General features: G+C 32.7%; 2 protein-coding genes across 2 annotated transcripts in view; both read left to right on the top strand.

The window, feature by feature from the left end:
* The window catches only part of LOC106682671 (17-beta-hydroxysteroid dehydrogenase 13), a 22,614-nt gene extending 16,612 nt beyond the window's left edge, over positions 1-6,002 (top strand). Inside the window, exons 6-8 of the mRNA XM_067046037.1 lie at positions 944-1,064; positions 2,667-2,786; positions 5,406-6,002. Of these exons, the coding sequence (XP_066902138.1) occupies positions 944-1,064; positions 2,667-2,786; positions 5,406-5,550 (386 nt within the window). The 3' untranslated portion in view covers positions 5,551-6,002. The remainder of the gene's footprint in view (positions 1-943; positions 1,065-2,666; positions 2,787-5,405) is intronic.
* Positions 6,003-10,974: 4,972 nt separating this feature from the next.
* LOC106682483 (uncharacterized) lies at positions 10,975-19,963 on the top strand. Its single transcript, XM_024363293.2, has 4 exons — positions 10,975-11,103; positions 11,184-11,342; positions 15,934-16,089; positions 19,677-19,963. Exons 1-4 carry the CDS (start codon positions 11,023-11,025, stop codon positions 19,872-19,874), a joined length of 594 nt encoding a protein of 197 aa, XP_024219061.1. The 5' UTR covers positions 10,975-11,022; the 3' UTR covers positions 19,875-19,963.
* Positions 19,964-21,141: the final 1,178 nt, after the last annotated feature.

Genomic DNA, 21,141 nt, shown 5'->3' on the forward strand with positions numbered 1-21,141 from the left:
TCAGGTCGAAACGTCGGCATAAAATAAATAAATATGGTTTTGTTTATTTATGTTGTTCTTTGCTGACCGCACCTCCCGACAAACTTCTCCAATTATTAATATTTAAGTAGTATTAATAGTATTTATGTCTTTAGTATATAGTAGTATTCTCATTCATAGTCGTGTTTTAGAATAAATAATATGGATCACTTATACAAATTGTTTGAGGTGTAGATAGTTGACCGTAGATTAATGCTTGAAGAAGTTTGTCGGGGGGTGCGGTCAGCAAAGAACAACATAAATAAACAAAACCATATTTATTTATTAATGAATAAATAAATAAATATGGTTTTGTTTATTTATGTTGTTCTTTGCTGACCGCACCCCCCGACAAACTTCTTCAAGTATACAAATTGTTATTCGACATTTTAATATTTCAATATTTTTTTAGATTTTTAAAATACGAGTTTTTCTAGTATAATATTACAAGTACAACACAAACGAAGCAATCCGAATTAAAGAAAACTGTCGAAACAAATACAAAATCCTCAGGAAGTCAAACAACACCTTTCATCATTTTCGTTAAACCGAATTTTAAAATTCAATTGTTAATAACATTTTATAGCTCATTGATTAATTTAACTGCTACTTTGATAATAAAACATAAAGCTGTGATCTCATAAAAAGGTATTGTATAATATTTTACCTGTTCATTTGAAACTCCATTCATTGAAACCAAAATGTTTTCACTCTTCATTAACCAGCAAATTTTCTTCTTAGAAAATCTTAATTATTATAAATATATTATAAAAATTTGATACAAAATAAAAATATCAGGTAGTTATGTAAATATTAAAACTCTTAACTATTTCAAAATAAATGATTCATATATAATGTAGGATTAATATACACTGTCTACTCTACAATATAAATGTATTTTTTTTACAACTGCTAATTGTTACAGATTTCGGCAACTGTGTACGTGCCGAATTGCAACTAGCAAACAAGAACGGAATTTTCGTTTCTAATGTCCATCCATCTGTTATGAATTCTTCTGAAGATTACGTAAGATGTCTCGATATGAAGTAAGTTATATAACTTAATTTGGTCATATTGTAAATAAAAGTGCTATTGATAAATTTTAAATCTACTTTGAATTAATAAAGAAGTAAATGGTAAACTTTTACTTTCTCAATCGGTATGTACGAACCCGTTGAATAATAATAAAAAAGACAGACACGAACAAGGGACAGTACTGCTTTCACACTATTTCTATATCATTTTAAACGCCTATATTCCATCCTTCTTTCCAATAATTTAATCCCTGACCACTAGTTTTGATTCCAAATATCTTAATGCACTATCCAGCAATGTTATCGTGTAGTGGAAGTAGTCTTATATTCTTTGGAGTGCATGATTTACTGCGCGGAAATTACTTTTGATGTAGCTTTTAAAAACTCCTTAAATACTTACTTACTCATTATCCGTTCCTTTTGTATTGATATATTATTCAAAGTAAACCATAATTATTCCTACTCATCCCTAGTCAGTTGGTGTTCCTCAAGGTAGTATCCTTGGTCCCATCCCCTACACAGTCTATTTAGCTGACAGCTCAACCAATCCTAACCATCTTCCTAACTATCCTTACCAGACATGGAGGTGACAAATGTGTGCTCGCAGTTAACGATAACCCTTTAATTGCTTCCCAAACTCTCCAGTCCCATATCACTAACTTTGAAGAATACTGTCGAAATTTAGAGGATTAAAATAAAGCCCATCAAATCACCTACCGACTGTCCTACAGTATGTACTTTAATACAGTTCGAATCCCTCTAGTATCCAATGCTTACAACCCAAAATACTCAATGCTCCTTACTTTGTCTCTTATAAAATCATCCATAAAGACCTTAATGTTCCCTATGTAACCGATTTAGCCCGTGCCAGATATCAATCCTTTCATAATAAAATCCCTAACCATCCATGGCATAAAAACCCTCTTGTTTCTAACCTTGTTTCCTCTTCCATCCCTGACAACTCTCCGAGGCGCCTGTCCGTAAAGTAGAAATGTAATTAGAGTGCTAGCAATGGATAGTTTCTCTACCAGCCAGTAAAATATCATTATAATATAAAATCAAATTTACTAGGTATATTTTCATGTCAATATAAATTTTTTAAAAATAATAATTTTCTCAGAAAGAACCTTTTTTTCAAATTTATTCCGTGAATAGGTTATGATGTATATAGTAGGACAAAATCTGACTGTGTTGAAATGGCTTCAATGTTAAAAAAATTAATAACTGAGGTTAATTAATTATTTAATTAGCTTCAGTCACTACTTATTTATTGTAGTAAGTATAAACAAACGTGAATAATGGGTTCGCTATATTTTGTTGAACAGTGGTAAAGTTGATATTCGTTATTTTCTTCAAGTGAGACCTTATGATACGAATTTTCAGGCACGTACCCTACCTTATTTTTCCATATAGAGACAGTATTTATGTAAAATTGATTTGACGTTCTTAGTAATAATTCGATACTTAGAGATTTTGGAAAAATTAAAAATTTATAAATAGGAGTTAAATTATATATATAGCGTAACATTAAATTAATGGACATAATATAATAAAATAATTTCTGTAATATAAATTTGGAGATTATTACTTGATGATGAGAATTCATTGTTCCAGGATTAATGTAGTGGTAGAGATGGAAGATGTAGTTAGAGCAACCATGGACGCTATCCACTACAATTATGAAGAAGTCATCGTACCTTCTTATATCAAGTATTTTCTTATTTTAATAACTGAGTGAGTTAATTATCATTATAATTATGTTCAAAACTATATCCTGTGTAGAGTATTATACTAAGCTAACTAACTATATTTAATATGGATGGTTTGTAGGCAGGGCCATTTTCCAATTTCAGGCGCTTTTTAAATATTAATCGATTTAAAAATCTTAAAGCCTCCTCTTCCCGTTTTAAGCTAATATTTCAAATATGATATAGGACTCGGGGGTCTTAGCGGGGCGGGTCTGGCGGGGATGCATTGCCTTTTTTTGTATGTTATAATCTCCTGTTGAGAGATTGTGACATATCGTACATCGACCAATCTACTCCCTATAATTGTCTGTTTCTAATAACAGATTGGACCTCATATCGATGTAGAAAAAATTAACATATTGGTTGGGAATGTAGTTTAAAACATTGTAAATTATGTCATCACCTGCATATGAGAATATTTACTGTGAATTATTATCAATTAAAAGTTTGTTTTAAATACGAGGTGTCCGATTGTCAAATATTAAAACTATTTAATATTTGTTGATTTCGATCTTTGTTGTTTAATTTATAATATTAATATATGAAAAGATTACCTAACCTCGTTTGAATCAAATTAAACTCGCTATATGCTCACTACATTTAAGCAAACATACATAAAACACTTGATTATTCTGATTAAAAACCTAAAATTTGGTCCATAATTGAAACTAATTGTATTAAATGATTTTATATTCCTATTATGACGGAAACTACCTCAATGCTATGTAGAGAGGAGCAGTTAAAGATATTATTAAAACGAAATATTCTAATTGCGACTTAAACCAAAGAGGTTCTTCCGCATAGCTCCTAAATTTTGTAATTACACATGAATCTACCATTAACAAAAAAAATAATAAGCAATAAGTCTTTGGAAAACCTGAATATGTTTGATAAAAAAAATATAGGTATATTAATATTGATCAGACCAATTGATTTTTTGTTTAATTTTTATTTAAAATAAAATATACATTGGTAATATAATATTTAAAAAATTTGAAATTCCCCCAAGTCACAAAGTCTGATAGAAGAATGAAGAGACGGGCTGGGAATCCAAATTAAAAAAAATAATATTGAAAGTTCTCAATAGCAAGCTTATTCTAAGGAGACTTTTTCATATTTATTTATTTATTTATCTATCACCCTACCCTAATTTTAAGCAATACGATTGTTCGCAGCAGTGGGTACAAGTCATTATTACATTCAAAACGATGTATGTATTCTTCTATTGCTATGAATGCAACTTGATCCACCACAAAATATTCTCTTCTTGTTGTCTCTGGTACTGCTTCTTGTTTCCTACCCAAGAGAAGTGAGTAGAGCCTTCAGCTTCCTTCCACTCGTACACAAAGGCCTGGTAATACGGGTGGTTTTCTTTCTTCATCAGCTGTGGGAGACCGCTCTCCGGCAGAACGTAGATTTCTGTCTCCCTTATCATCTTAGCTCTCAGTGCTTCATAGGCGGTATAGGCGAGTTCGACGTGCTCGGCAGTCTCTTGAACCCGACAACTTTGGCATAGGGGATTGATGTTTATACCTTGCGTGGCAAGCATAAACCAGAACTTGGAAACCCCCACTTTCTAGACGTGAACGATTGTAGGAAGAGATTTCCTGGCCAGTAGGCTCAACTGACTTGTCTTCAGTACTCAGAATTGTCTCCAACCTGCTCTTCTACCTATGCGAGAGATATTGACTCCACATATCTTAAGACACCCAATACCATTCCTTTATGATAATCAATGTTAGTGGGAATCTTAGACCACAAATCGCGCACCTTATTATAAATATAACTTAACTTTTTATAGTTACCCGAAGCCTGGTTGATGCTATTCCAAGAATATTCGTCAAATGTTATTTTTTTTTTTTAGGTTTAATTCGACTTTTCATGTGGTAATGAATGCTAAGCTTTACCTCAAATTTGTCAATTTTAAACTATAAATTCCTTATAGAAAAAGTATTAAAATATGTCCAGATTGGCCTTATTACAGTCATGTAGATCAGTCTTTTGTAATGAGTTGGATGTTTAGACCATTTGTCTAGTAAGTGCTGTAATAGTCGAAATCGACGTGCAGTTTCCTGTCTTTTCAGTCTGGTGTGTGGATTCCAGGTTAATCGCTTGTCCAAATGTAGTCCAAGGTAGCGGATCTGTTCGACAGGGGTAAGAGTAACATGGTTAAATGAAACTGTAGGGCAGTCAGTAGGTTTACGACGAAGGGTAAAAATGATTTTATGGGATTTGTTGGAATTTATCTTAGCATTAAATTTTATGCAACAAAAATAACATTTCAGCCCAAAAAGAGTAGAACGTGAAAATTTGTAGATGAAACCCCAAAACGTATAGTTTTTTGCATTATAAAATTTGTGTTATCTAAATATCTTTTCGATGATTCGAATTTTTATTCAGGTAAAATTTAGTACTGGATGTAATTGCACGAAAGTCCGGTTTGTAGTTCATCACAAGGGTTATTTTTTAAGGGATAATTAATGGCCCTTCTCTTCCCCTCTCTGATTGTATGAAAATATAGAAACTGATGAAAATATAATTCCAACTCATTTATTATTTTGGTAATTCTTTATAAATTTTGTTTCATTTATAATTTATTTTACAGAATTATGCCGTCATGGACAAATACAAAACTTATGAGGCTCATGTTTCAAAAATGGACCCTTCCAAATGATAAGCAAAAGGAATGTCTTCCCTGGACTGATCTAGTCAAGAAATGTTCCTTTCCTGAAAAAATAAAAGAGCGCTAGAACTGAGATGTAGAATATTCCGTCTACGTGATGTAAATAGATACAGTCAACTAATTTTAAAACTCGAGAGGTCGAAGAAAAAGTTAAAATTACCTGAAGTTCATAGCAATGAGAGTTCAAGTCACCCTGAGGAAGATAAGAAAATATACATTATTAGCCTTGAGCTAGTCTATAGGACAGCCTTAGTATAGAGAAAGAAACCACAGTCTACAGTGCTATCTTTGAAATACGTCCGATTATGAATAAAATCCATTTTACATTTTTATAACTAGTGAAAAATGGATAAATATAAACTACTAGCAGACCCGGCAATGCTTCGTAATTGCAAGATTGAGGGATGTAAATAGATTTCTTGAATAGAATGGAATGTTTCATATAAATAAATATATATTTAGTTAATCACAAATTGGATTGATGATTAGATCAATTGCTTACTATATCTATTTATTTTATAGCTGTAAATAACATTATATAATAAAAATATATGGTACGAAAATAGAAATAATTTTAATACAATTCAACCTATCTAAACGAAACTTGACACTGTGTTAAGAATTTATAAACTGCACTAAAACGCACAAACCGGTTCTAATTAATCAAATTAGAACCGAAGTTATAAAATGAAACGTTTAATACGTTTTTCTTATTTTGAAACCGATATTTTGCCTTATAACGGCATTAAATCCAACTGGTGGTAATACAGGAGAGGTAAAAGGTTTTTAGTAATGGTAACAGTGGTAATATTCGTTTTTAGTAGCTCAAAAAACTACTAAATACGAATTTACGATAAAATCTGAAAATAAAACTTTCACCTTACATTGGCCTTTTATTTATTTATTTATTTCTATTGAAAAAAAAAATAGAAACAACTTCAACACGACTCAACCAACCTACAAAAAACATGGCAGTGGTTTAAGGATCTATAAACTGAACCAAAACGGCACAAAATGGATCAAATTAAAAGAATTAGAACTCGAGAAGTTTTTCTTGATTTGAAATTTAAATTTAAAACTTGGCATTAAATCTAAATGGTGGTAATTTAGGTGAGGAAAAGATTTTATATGAGTAAAACAAAGTTGATATTTCTTTTTAATAACTCAATGGGCTACCAATGGGTAGTTCCCTACTCGCCTGTTTCACTCTATTATAACTGAGATCAAAATTACTGAATGTATTATAATGTACAGTTATAAATTAATGCAACTACTAAAAACGAATTTTCGATCAAATCTGGAAATAAAACTTTTGGCTTACATTGGACCTTTTCTTTTTATTTCTATTGAACAATAAAAAAAAAAAACAAGAGAAATAACTTCCACACCATTCAAGCCAAAAAACACTAAGTTGTACTGTGGTACTTTGTTCTTTAAACTGGACCATAGGGCACCGGATCTAATTAAATAAATTAAACCGGCGAAAGCGGACTGGAACAGAGCATGGGGTACATTGGATAACTGCTGAGCAATTAGTACAAGAGCCGGGAAGAACAAAGGCAGTTTTCTCACCCCAATTTTTGATACTTTAATGAAAATTATATATAATTACTAGTCAAAATTGATGAATGTGCCAAGTATAGGTAGGGGAAATAAAAAATGGCGGCTGTTTCAAAACCTTAAAAAAACAACAATTTTTCATTCGGAGCTCTATATCTTAAAAACTACCAACAACACTAGAAAATGTAAGAGAACATTATTTAAAGAAGAGTAAATTTGCTGAATTATTAGCCCTAAAATAGCTATTTACGTCCAATAGTTCTCGAGATATAAATTTTTAAAAAGCAAAATTTCTTAAAAATCTACTGAAAGATTAATAGTTAGTAAATTTATGTTGAGAAATCTATATCTCTTTTTTTTAGGAACTTTTTTTTTATTTTTGTATTTTCTGTACTTAATGTTTCAGAATTTAGTTTTAAATTCATCCAAACATTAATTTAAGAAAATACTTAAATTATTTAAAATTTATATTTTACTTGAACTCCAGGGGCTTGGCAAGAATCCTCGGACAGGTTCATGATATTTTTCAAAATTTAATTGAAATCAGTGTTCCCACGTCCATAGCCTTGTCTGACTAATACAAAGAACAAAATAATAATACATACTACTTAAATACTTAATAATATATTAAGTACCAAGAACAAAATAATTGGATAGAACACTCCTCATTTGAGGAATGTCAATGAATAAGTAAACATTTCTTCTCTTCAGCTTGCCGATAGAAAAAATATAAAAGGTCGTTGACTTATCCGGGGTTATTCTAATCAAAATTCTTGCATAATCCTTCATTATTGATTAATATCGACTCCATTTCTAACAAAGTAGATAACCTCTTTGAACAGATTGGAGGCCAATCCTCATTTCCTGACAATAGAAAAAACAAACAATAAACATACACTAAGATAAGCTCTCTGGCCACATTTATTATTTTTTATTTTGTATTTTAATATCCTATTCCAAGTAGGTAAGAGTATAAGAATTATTTTCTTCCATAATTAAAACTAATAGAATGCATTATGGAAATGTATATTCTAATTAAATAATTATACAACAAGGTTACTGCGGAATGAGTCATCAACAACGTAGAGGACGTTTAATTTGGCATTGAATCCTCAAAAAAGTGTGAGCGCAGTCATAAATAAAGGAGAGCTGGAAGCGACGAAGCTTTCCCTTAAGAACGGAGACAGCATCCAAACAATGAAAGAAGGTAGATACTGTAAAATACTTACGATACACATTCTCGGGACAGCTACAGTACAACGAACATTCGGGGACAAATATAAATGAAAATCTGTATTAACTTAAGCCCGAGCAGAAGGTTAACATTGTCAACCAATTTATGTTTCCGGATCTTACTTACTCTCTCCACACTGCTCCCTTAACAAATCTACGTCCTGAGATATTAGATGGCATCGACACAATGATTCGCAGGAGTGTCAAAGACATTTAAGGCTCCCTGTAAACACCTCCACGGCAATCTTGTACGCTCCGAGGATGTTCCGAGGTTTAGGCTTAATCCGCTGACAATGGAAGGCTCTCCTACAAGACTGGTCCATTTATTTATAAGTATAAGAGCCCAAGAGGAGAAAAAAGGCAGTTATCACACCCCAATTTTTGATAACTTTAATGAAAAATATGTATAATTACTAATCAAAATTCATGAGTCTGCCAAGTATAGGTAGGGGGAATAAAAAATGGCGGCTGGTTTAAAGCGATAAAAAAAACTAATTTTTCATTCGGAGCTCTATATCACAAAAAGTGGGAACAATAAAAAAAAACCTAAGATAACGTCATTTACTGAAGAGCAAATTTTCTGAAATATGAGCCCTAATAGAGTTAGTTACGTCCAATAGTTCTCAAGATATAGCTTTTTAAAAAGCAACATTTCATAAAAATGTTGTATGAGACATACAAAAAGATCAGTAGTTGGTAAATTTATATCTCAAAAACCATTTGACGTACAGATGTCTATTAGCACTCAAATTAAAGGTATTTAAATGAGCTATAAAGTATTTTATGATGTTTATCTTCGTAGGAGTAATAGTTTACATGAAATTTGATAAAATAAATTGATTTATAGTTGTTCGGACAAATTTTCATTTGTCTAATTTATATTCATATGTGAATATCATAAAAACTACTACCCCTACGAAGATAAGTGTCATAAACTACTTTAGTAAAATTTCCTTTATTTTGAGTTATGCCAGACATCTGTACGTCCAATGGTTTCTGAAATGAAGTTTTTCATAAATCAAACTTATCATCCGAACAATTAAAAATAAATTTATTTTAGCAAATATCATGAAAACTACTATTCCTACGAAGGTAAAGGTTCTGAACTTATTTATAGTCCATTAAACTAGCTTTAATTTGAGTGCTAATAGACATATGTACGTCTCATAGTTCCTGAGATATAAATTTCTCAAAATAAATTAGCTAACTACTAATCTTTCAGAAGATTTTATATTTAAGAAATTTTGCTTTTTAAATATCTCGAGAACTATTGGACGTGAATATCTCTTTTAGGGCTAATATTTCAGCAAATTTACTCTTCTTTAAATAATGTTCTCTTAGATTTTCTTGTGTTGTTGGTAGTTTTTAAGATATCGAGTTCCGAATGAAAAGTTAGTTTTTTTTATGGCATTAAAACAGCCGCCATTTTTTATTCCCCCTACCTATACTTGGCAGACTTATCAATTTTGACTAGTAATTATACATAGTTTTCATTAAAGTAATCAAATATGGGGGTGAGATATCTGACTTTTTCTTCCCGGCTCTTGTACTATTAGGGCTTTTTGAGTGGCTTTCACGTGCTCCTGTTCCCGAGACTACCTGTCCTAGGAACTTGATCGCCCGTAAACCGAATTAAAACTTTTCGTGATAATATAAGACCGGACTCGCGCACCCTGTGGAAGATGAGTTTTAGATGTTTATTGTGTTATTCCTTATTTTAATAAAACACAATCAGATCGTCCATTTAGAACTATGAACATTTTTCATCTGGTACCCGTTATAGTTCGTCGTATGTATTTTTATTTGTCTCTATACTTAAGTATTTTTCTTACATTTTCTCATATGTCTATCACTATTCTATTCATTATTCTGTTAAAGGCACATTGGGTTAAGACAAAAACATGAAATGGAAAAGGAAGGGAAGTAAAATAAAGAAAAATACAAAAAATTGGAAAACAAGGAAAAAAAATCATGAAAAAGAGAAAAAGGTAAAGGTAAAAAAAAGCCAAAAAAATAATGTAATGTTTTAATGTTATACACTACTAATGTTTGTAATAATTATTGTATAATATTATAGGGCTGCTTGTTGTTAGATTAAAATTATTGTCTAAATAGACTAAAAGACGTGCAACTAGCAATACAATGAAGTTGGGCGGCACAACTTTATATTTATATTTATATATTAATAAAATTTTTTCTCCTCCTCTTAGCTCAGAGCTAACCAAAGAATAATCAAAATATTTAAAGTGATTTTTGTAGACCATTTTTTTTTTTTAAATTGCAATTTTGGACCTGATAGTCGTCCTTTATTTAATTATTATTGTTGAATAATTTTTATTTTTTTGTCTCCACAGACAACAAATATTTAAATTTTTTAAGTGAAATTTACACAACATTTTACATCACTCTCCATCCAAGTTATCAGTTTATAATCTTAACGCTTTATAAACTGACCTTGCAAGGGATTTCGATTTAAATGGACAATGATACAGATAAAATCAGAAGTCTATGACGTGCGAATAGTTAATACTCTTACTCGATCATATAACAATATTATCCAAGTATAAGAACTTGCGCCTCCAAGTCTTCAAGCATAGCAGTAAATGGCGTAGGGAAGCAGGTAAAGATGGCCAAAAAAAAGTTAACTATTATATAAATATTTTTAAATAACAACATATTGTCGCTAAATCGGATACAGGAAATATCACGTGACAGTGCCGAATCACGAGTAACATGCACAGTTGTCATGAAGTGCCTAAAGCTTCTGGTGTTCTTCCTCTACTGGATATCCATTCCTGATCTTTGCCAATCGCAGGATGAGTTCGCGGTGATTACTGGCGATTCAAAATATTGAATAGATTAATATTAATCTTATACAATATTAATATTTATTTTTTTCTGTAAAAGGGACCTTACCGGATCGCGTTGTACCAGTACGAACAATGCCCAGATGGTGGAACAAATCAAGTTTACGCAAACAGCACCAGAATTACAAAAGTCAGCCGTATAAAATATCTCTACTCGTCGGACATTACAACAGACGTTGTTGTCGATGATGGCGTTACGGTAAATATCATGTGTGATCTTTATAGTAGCAAAAAATAAAATTAAACAAATTAAGAAACAATTTCAATAAAAACTACTCAGTCATCAAACTATTTAATTTGAGCCAAGGTTTCACCCCACGTTGCAGGGCTTCATCAGGGCTAAAAAGATACAATGTCTTATAAAATTAATCAAATAGATAATAAAAATAAAATTTAACAAAGTTATGGCTAATTACAATTTCTACAAAAAAGGAACAATATAAATAAAATAAAATAAAAAAAGATGTACAGTGAAACGTAAAAGTAAATAACAATAACAAAAAGGTTTTAGACTATTAAGGAAAAAAAAATTACACGAAAATAGTAAAACAACTTCTTAATAATTATTTTAATTCATGTGAAACTATTTTTCCTTGCTTATTTGTTTTAGAAGTTTCGGAATCCTTTTCACATCGTCAGGATTACACTACCTAATCTTTAGTTTCTTATTTAATTTCAACCATATAGGAGCTCTATCAATGAGTGAATTTTCCACAAGACATGGAGAAACTAAATTACAGTGTATCATGTCTTTGTAACATAACTCACATCAAATTTAATTGTTGTATGTATTTTTAATACTGTTGAAAATGTCTGTCTGACGAAGAAAAATAAATGGATAAATAAAGCAATAGCAAGAACTAATTTCAAAAGAATTAAATAGTAAAAAAAAATAGAGCTCCATATAGAACAAATATTTCTATATTATTCATTGTGACAATACTTTCCCGTAAAAATATTCCTAATGAGACTTTCGGTAAACAATTAGACTAGAACCAATATCAATAGTTTTCAGAAAATTACTTTCTATATTATTTCTCGTTGCAGAATTTTAGAAGTATGGCAGAAAAATAAATAGTACTCCAAATTTACATTCTGCTAACAACAATTTATTCAATGCTAAATTTTTTTTATATCTATAATATAAATACTAAGAATAATCTTATGGGGTTCGTCACCCTGGTTCAAATACAGGTTAAATAAAATAAAAAATATATAATTATTTAATAATTATATCCCTATGACAACAGGTAACGTGATGGAGAAACAAAAAACAAAGTGCTAGAACTGATCATTTAATTATTAGTTATTCTCTTTTTTAAGTTTAATATTATAATTTAATTAAAATATTTGGGTTTCCAACGGTATATAATACGTTTATATTACAACTCTAAAAGAGGTGGTAAAAAAGAAAGTTAATTAGTACCGAAAGTGGCTGAAATCTGAGGAGTGTTATCAACTTGATCTCGATCCTTAAATGTACCCAACATACGCGAAAGATCATCAAGCAGTCAGGTATAGCGTAAAAGCAATCTACAACATGGCAAAGCACCAGGATTGGACGGAATTCCTAATGTAGCTCTGAAGGTGGCTCTCAGGAAACGGCCGGATCTTTTTATTGAACTCTTCAATTTGTGCATTCGGGAAGGCTCAATTCTGAAACCTTGGAAGAGACAGCGCCACGTACTTATTCCATAGAGTGAGGGAAAACTGGAAGACCCGTCAACCTATCGTCCTATTTGCTTATTGGATATTATGGGTTAGGCATTATAGAAAATCCTTTCCCTCAGGCTACAAGAATTAAATTTGGCCACAATTATTGACCGGACATGGATGCTTTAAAGCCTACCAGTACCACTTCAAAATGGAAAACACCGTAGAATGCCGCCTGGACTGTCGAGGAAACCGCGGAGCACGTGTTTTTCACTTGAATTCGCTTTGCGGCAGAAATAAGTAAATTGGAGAGAGTGTGTGGAGGATGCATCACACCAGAAAACGTGGTGAGCTATATGATACTCTCAGACCAGCAGTGAAACGCAGTGAAGAGATTCACCACAGTTGTCCTCAAGGGGTTGATAGAGGAATAGAGGGCTGGAAGACGTTACTAGCATGGAAACGTGAAAACCATCCGAAGAAAGCGAGGCGATACTCGGCCACTTCCCTCCATCAAGTAATGCCTAGCGGCTGTCCCGTGGAGAGGTTCATTCCTAGGTGTAGGGCGGTGGTTTTAGTTTGTAAAAATCCCATAGATACGGGCCTATCCGTGTCTTTTGAAGATTTCCACCGACAATCGTAAAAAAAAACACTATTTTCTAATAATTTTATTTTTCAAATTTTACTTATTAATAAATATGACTCGACCAAAACGTTGTTTAGAAATAGGTAATAGCGATAACTACATTCTTACTAACATATATTAAAATTAGAATAAAAATAAATAAATAAATGAATGCGTCAATAACGGACAAACTCCGAATTAAATAATCCGTTACAAGAATGACTGTTTTTTTTTAAAGAGGAAACAGAGAAGAGGGAAAAAAATAAAAAATAAAAATTAGAAAATATTTATATGAAGAAGCGTGTGAGAGTGTGACGACAAATGTTTTTTGGAAAATATTAAAAAAATATATGTATGTACAAGAATAACGAAATACCAAAAGATGACAAAGTGTCATGGGTATTTAACAACAGTTAAAAAGAGGAAACGTATATAAGAGGGGGACGACAAATGTGTAAGAACAATTTTAAGAAGTAAAATAATACGTTACAAAGTGGATAGAAAAAATAAAATGAATAGAAGAAAAATAAATGAATAAAAAAACTGAATAAATAAAAATAAATAAATTATAAAAATTACTTTTTTAATAAATTATCTATTTGTGAATATGTTAATGATAAGTTGTGCTTGTAGGTTTTTAAATTGACAGAAGAAGGTTCTAATTTGATATAGAGGTTTTCAGAGATGAGCCTTTTGTCATCGTTATGCACTGTAGCAAGTATTACAGTACTGTATTATAGACGTTTTGTCGAAATCGAAGGAATGATTTAAAGAAGGAGAATGTTCCGAAAGTTTAGTAGAATGATTATGTGAGGAAACAGAATATTTGTGTTGTTTGATTTTTAGTTTCGCCTATGTAAGCAGAATTACAATTAAGAGTGGAGCAAGGGATGCTGTATACAAATATAAAAATAAATCTCTTAAAAGACCGTATCAAACAACACAAATATTCTGTTTCCTCACATGATCATTCTGCCTCTAAACTAAACCTAGTCATTCTTGTAACAGCTTTTTTAATTCGGAATTTGTAACTTTATTGGCGCAGTATACCATTAGCCGTTTAATTTTCAAGCTAACATGTCCGTTTTATTCTCTTTTTTTTTTTCCATTTCTTTATTTTATCACCCCTTCTTTTCTCCACTTTTCTCCATTTTCCTTACCTACGTTATTAGTTATGTTCACTATATTATTATTGTTGTTTTCAAAAAAAAATTTTTTTTCTTCTATTCATTTCTTTTTTTAAACTTTACTTATATTTTGCATCGTCATCAATTATTATGGTTATATATATTTTCTTTCTCTCAATTTCCTTTTTCTTTCCATATTTAAATTTTTAAATTAGTAATAACTAATATGTTCGTACTTCTCTGCATTATATAACTTCATTTTTATTTTATTTCCTTAATTATGTTATTTTACCCACTTTTTCAATTACCTATGTATACATTTTATTTCCCACTTCTCTCATCACTTCATTTTATTAATTCTATTTTGTAAAATTAATCATTTTATGTCGTTCCGTTTATATTTTATTTTTTATTATCTATACCTGTTGTGGTTATTATCTTGTTCTGTTCTTAGCCCTGAAGAAGGCTAGAAACTGTAGCCGAAACGTTGGCACAATTAAATAGTTTACACCAACTTATTTGTGTATTATTTTGAACGCATCCCCCACCATTTTCTCCTCGTACGTCATCCACGGTCAACTATCTCTCATAATTATATATATAATAGTCGACAAAACATTAACTTCTATCAATTTTCTCTTCTTTTTTTCCATCTTTCTGTATCCTTTCCTGCATAGACCTTCCCTTTCGGGAGTAATAGTCGGCACTTCCTGGGGTGACCAGCGCTATTGGGAGGCGAGTTCTTCTTTCCTTTTTTTCTTCCAGAGATCCCTGTCCCTAGCAGCTCTCCGCCAGAGGAGTCCTGCCATCCTCTTGAACATATCGCTCCATTTTTTCTTTTCACGTCCTCTTCTTCTTTGAAGGTCGTCCGGAGTCCATTCTGTGGCACTTTTTGACCATCTGTCATCTTCGTATCGAAGCAGATGCTCTTTCCATTTCCATTGCTCAATCTTGTCATCTTCAATGTGTCAGTGAGGTGAGTTCTGTTTCTTTCTGGATCCAAGCATTTTTTATTCAATATATTTTCCTCACGTTTACAATGCTTTTTCCAATATTATTTTGCCACTCCTGTAATTTCCTCTCCTGAGCTATAGTCAGTGACAGAAGTATAAAGAAAATAAACATGATCAAACTATGTACCTGAAGAAATAAAATAAGCACCATTCTTATATACAATATTTCTATTATTAATCTGAGGATCGCTGATCCCACTCAAGCCCCTACGTATGATAACGGTAAAGCAGTAAAATAATAATGAATAGTTAATAGATATATCTAAAAGATTGAAGTGATTTATATACCTATGTCTGAAGTTTTATGTTAAATGGATCAAAGTAATTAATTTCCATTTTATATTTTATAACAACTTTTTTTTTTCTTAACAGATCGTATTAGATGTTGCTAAATTTGGAAACGGAGGATGGAAACCTAACTTCATGAACCTGGAATTTCCTGGGTTCTGTACTTCTATAAAGCAGATGATGCCTATCACTTACGATGCTATAATGGACTCTTTACACACACGATGCCCTATTCAACCGGTGAGTATAGTTTCCATTTTTCATCAGTGCAAAAACTGAAAAAAAATAATTCACACTGGCGAATAAATTGTTTAATTTTTTTTTTTTAGGATATTTCGAATTTTTATTACATTAACTCAAAATTACATTAGAAAAATAATGAATTTCTATGTTGGGACAAATGACAAACATTTTAGTATTTTTTAAAAAATTAAAGTAGATTTAAAAAAATTTTTTAAATATTGCCCCCTAGGATAATATACTATTAATATGTAAAATACTGAAATTAAATAATCAAGTAATAAAGGGACCTTAGGCACAAAATATGATTTTCTTAATTGAAAATTTTGATCATTTCTAATTCAAATGATGGTTAATCGTTTGGTTGTAAAAAAAAAAAAAAATGGAATGGATCCCACTTATTTACTACTACTTAAATGTTATTGGTGAGTCTAGGGCCCATAGTATAAACATCAGAGAAGGAGATGTACTGGGAACAACAGGAAAAACAGTACACGAGATTCAAGTAAAAGAAGATTACCTATGTGAAGGAGAGGCGGTACACGCAAGCACTTTGTCAACACATTTGAGAGGAGATAGATAATTTAGGTGACCAAGGAATCATAGTAGACAGTCCCTTTAATAGTTCGCTATGGGCAGTCAGGAAGAAAAGCGCGCTGGGTGAAAAAGGAGAGAAATATATAGTAGTGTTCGACTATCGCAAAATGAATGAAAACACGGAAGACGATAAGTATCCCATATTTAAAATTTTCATCACACTGGATCTAAAGGCGGGATACCACCAGATAAAGATTCACCCGAAAGATCAGTACAAGACAGAGTTTACTTTCGAGAGGAGCCACTACGAATTCACGAGGATGCCTATTTACTTGAAAAATGCTGCGGTAACATTCCAAAGGCTCCTGGATGAGTTTCAGAGAGGATTGGATGAAGCTGTTTGCCTGGTGTATATGGATGACCTGCTGGTATTTTACAAGTCCTAAGTGGAACACGTACAACATTTGAGGAACGTATTCCAGCAGATAAGAGAGTTTGGCAAAAAGCTTTCACGAGAGAAATCGGTAATGTGGTCAAGCCCAAAGAACATTCCTTGGACACAATATTTCACAGGAGGAAGTAAGACCAGATGCTCAGAAAATGAATGCCCTGCAGAGGATGGCAGTGCTGAAGGATGTTAAAGGGATCCGAAGGTTGTTGGGTGCGTTGAATAATTACCGATGGTTTGTGCCCGAAATGGCTGAATACCTCGTGTCATTGAACAATTTACTGAAAAGGGAACCAAGCTGGTTGTAACGGTAGACATGACGCATAAGGGTAGGAAATGTATAGAGTAGCTGAAGAGAGACGATCCTTGCGTTTCCCGATTTCCAGAAACCGTTTGCACTCACGAGAGATGCCAGTGAGTATGTGCTGTGGGCGGTGCTATTTTAAAAACACTAGAAGGGAGAACGTCTTATAGCCTACGCTAGTAGAAGACTTATGGAGACGATGTCCTGTTATAGTGCTTTCGAACGAGAGTTGTTGGGAATCATCGGCACGAATCACTGGAAGGAGCTTTTGGCCCAATATAATATAGATATTTCTTATAAATCAGGAAAACAAAATATGGTGGCAGACTAAGTTTTACGCGCCATAACCGTTAATGCAATTGAGAAAGACCAGGGGGTGATGTGAAACAGTTTCCGAGAGAATTGACTTCGGGGGAAAAGGAGAAGTCCCACAGGCCAGAAGTACGGAAACGAAGACGAAATATCGGCTGATGAAGACACAACAGAAAGGAGTCCAGCGAAGATGGAAGTAATCGAAGAAATGGTAAACGACAAATGATACCAGGTCATTTGGAAGACCAAGACCACGGGCATGGTATAGATAGAACAAAGTAAACATAAGGATAGCGACATCACCGCTATTTGGTCACAGCCGGGAGCCAGGGAAGCCGAAATTTGTAGAGCCTTGGCAGAAGCGTCTGAAGCCCGATACTTAAGTTATATCTGTAACAGTGAAAAGGGTATGAAATCTCACGGGTTCCAGGAACAGAATATTCTTTATTGAGTCCAGTACTTGTATATATACTCGATCAGCTGATACGGCCGGTCAGCTGTTATGCTTTGGCCGTTACTTCTTATATATATATATAAGTTACAGTCAGCTATACAACTCATATCAGCTGATGGTGTAGTTCAGCTGATTCAAATATGTATATGGACGAAATTGACTTGAGCTTGACAATAAAAGTTAGCCTTTGAGTAACAACCTAGTTGGTCATTTCTCTCTCCCTTTTCTTTTTTATTAGTCTTTGTGTGTTTCAAACGTATAACAGGAGCCGAAATCCAGGGGCCTTAGATACCGGAGCAATTTTTGTTTAAAAAAAAAAATTATTGTTGTTTTCTTATCTTCCATTTTTTTTTTTATGGCTGCCAATGAAATTATTTGACAAGCGTTCTTGAACCTGGAAGCTTTGGGTCGAGAACGTCCCTCCCATAGAAATGAATCCTCCACTACCGGATCTTGCTCCACTACCGGAAGTATCTCTAGCAGGAGCCCATGCCACAACACTGGAGTGTGTAAAGTACGCACGGCAACTACCCAAGACTTAAGGAAGGCCGTTTCTAACTTTGAACGGTTTACCAGGGAAACGGGAGAACTAAGCCACTTTATAGAAGGGGGTGGCCGACGAATAAGTCTCTTTAGTGTCTCTTTGGACTATAAGGACACGGCAGTGGACGGTGAGAAGATGCACAACAACTAAGTTATGGGAGAAGCCACGAGGAAGAATGGAAAAGGAAAAACCAGGAGGGTGTTGCGGGAGAATTTAAAGGTCACAGACAGGATGGGAGTGATCAACATCGGGACGATTGCATACAAGAAAGTTGGGGTCTAACAGGAGTAAGGAGATACAGCGATAGAGAGTCAATTCAGGGTGATAGTTATTAGGGAATACAATATTGTTAATGTTGAAGGTATTTAAGAACCTAAAAAAGAGGAGAACTATCCATATTGAAGACTTAAATTTCCGGTAATGACAATATTAAAATTGAAGTGTTCTCATATTGCCAGCCACTACTAGAAAAATTAGTTACTAATTTAATTCTATAAATTGGTTTTTTTTTTAAAGGTTTATTTTGACTTTTGGAAATATTGTTTTTTGTCGACTTTAGCTAATTTATGTCTAGTATAAAGAGTTCTTTCATTTTATTCTTAGGTTTAAATTATGTATATAGCAATTATTTCAGGGAGTTTGTGGGTTTTTACAATGATATGTATATTGGAATTTAATTTTATTGTAAATAGTTTTTTTTTTTTTTTAATAGTTTTCGTTTTCTATGTTTTATATTGTACAATATTAGTTTACAAGGATTATTTGTAAACTGGTGGGGTGAGTTACGAGCTGAGTCAGCTGACTGAGGAATCGGCTGATCGAATGTGTACAAAGAGATGTACCGAACCCAATAAAGCCAGTATTTTACAGCAACAGTATTTTCAAGCGTGTCAGATCTTATTCCTCCTTCTCTTTTTTAACATTCTGCTTTCGCTGATACTTAAGTTGTTTATATATATATTAAACGTGTGGTTTGTTGTTCTTACAGGGGACGTATCAAATGGTAGACTTTGACACAGCAAGCATTAAAGTCGCTTCGTCTGTGCCGAACTTCCCATACGGCAAGTACCGAGCGGATACAATACTCAAGATCAACAGTACTGTGATTGGATGCTTTAGGGACTACGTCGATGTGATACCTGACAGGAGAGCTCAAAGACAGAAGAAACCGAAAAAAAATTCTTAAATCCTTTGAATACGATCACTATTTCATAAAAAGCAAAATAATACATTAAATATATAATTTCCTAACAATAAAAAATACTGAATTACTTGCTCAGTATTACATATTTTCTAACCTAATCATCTAAATATTGAATAGAAATATCTAATATACCAAATTTCATAAACGGACATGAAATCCAATCGTTTAAAATTTTAAGTAGAGGTGAAAGTGAGACAGTTTTCTTCTCCACTTTTTCACTACAATTACAACATCAAATTTTGAGTAATCTAGTTTGAGATATTTTTTCTTAATTCATCTGTCTTTACCTTACTATCTGAAAATCCATTATTGATTTAAATGCCATTCTGACGGTTCGAGTTGTGGTCTCCTATGAATCAAATATTGTATAGGGTGTTTTTTTAAGCCCGATAGAACTTGAAATTGTAAAAAATTACACAAAAAATTAAATTGTAATCAAAATTTTTTTTTGATTCGAAAGATCAATACGTGACAGTAACATTTGAAAATGATTTCGGGCATATGGGCACCGCGGCTGTTCTTGACGAAGCGCATTCTGGACGTCCAATTTTGGCCGTATGTCACGAATAACACGAACAATGCTGGCCTCCAAGGCGTCAATTGTTGCTGGTTTATCAGCATAAACCAGTGACTTCACGTAGCCCCACAGGAAATAATCGAGAGGTGTCAAATCGCACGACCATATGCGGCAATTTTGCTTATTAACAAACCCGTTAAGCCAAAAATGCGCCTCATCGCTGAACACAATTTTACAGAATGCGCTTCGTCAAGAACAGCCGCGGTGCCCATATGCCCGAAATCATTTTCAAATGTTAATGTCACGTATTGATCTTTCGAATAAAAAAAAATTTTGATTACAATTTAATTTTTTGTGTTATTTTTTACAATTTCAAGTTCTATCGGGCTTAAAAAAAAACCCTATATAAGGTCTGTTCTAACAACCGCTTCCGACTGTTGGGAACTACGCAGCATGCATAGTGGGGGCTTAGCCTCCCAAAACATGTAATGTGCATGATCCGTGTAGTTCCGGACAGTAATAAATCGTTCTTGCGAAGAACCAATTATTATATTAAAGTTTATTTAATAACCTTCATGTGCAACTTAAGGGATCTACATAATTTACACATATAGTAACGAAACTTACTAAACGATTCACTTAAATCAACCAAATTTTATAATTACGATCACCCAATAAAATTTTAATGCAAACAAACAAACAGGAGCAATATTTAATAAGCGCCGTGTACCC

The sequence above is a fragment of the Halyomorpha halys genome, unplaced genomic scaffold (genome assembly GCF_000696795.3).
Source record: "Halyomorpha halys isolate HHAL.00 unplaced genomic scaffold, Hhal_1.1 Scaffold24.1, whole genome shotgun sequence".
Classification (NCBI taxonomy): Eukaryota; Metazoa; Arthropoda; class Insecta; order Hemiptera; family Pentatomidae; genus Halyomorpha; species Halyomorpha halys.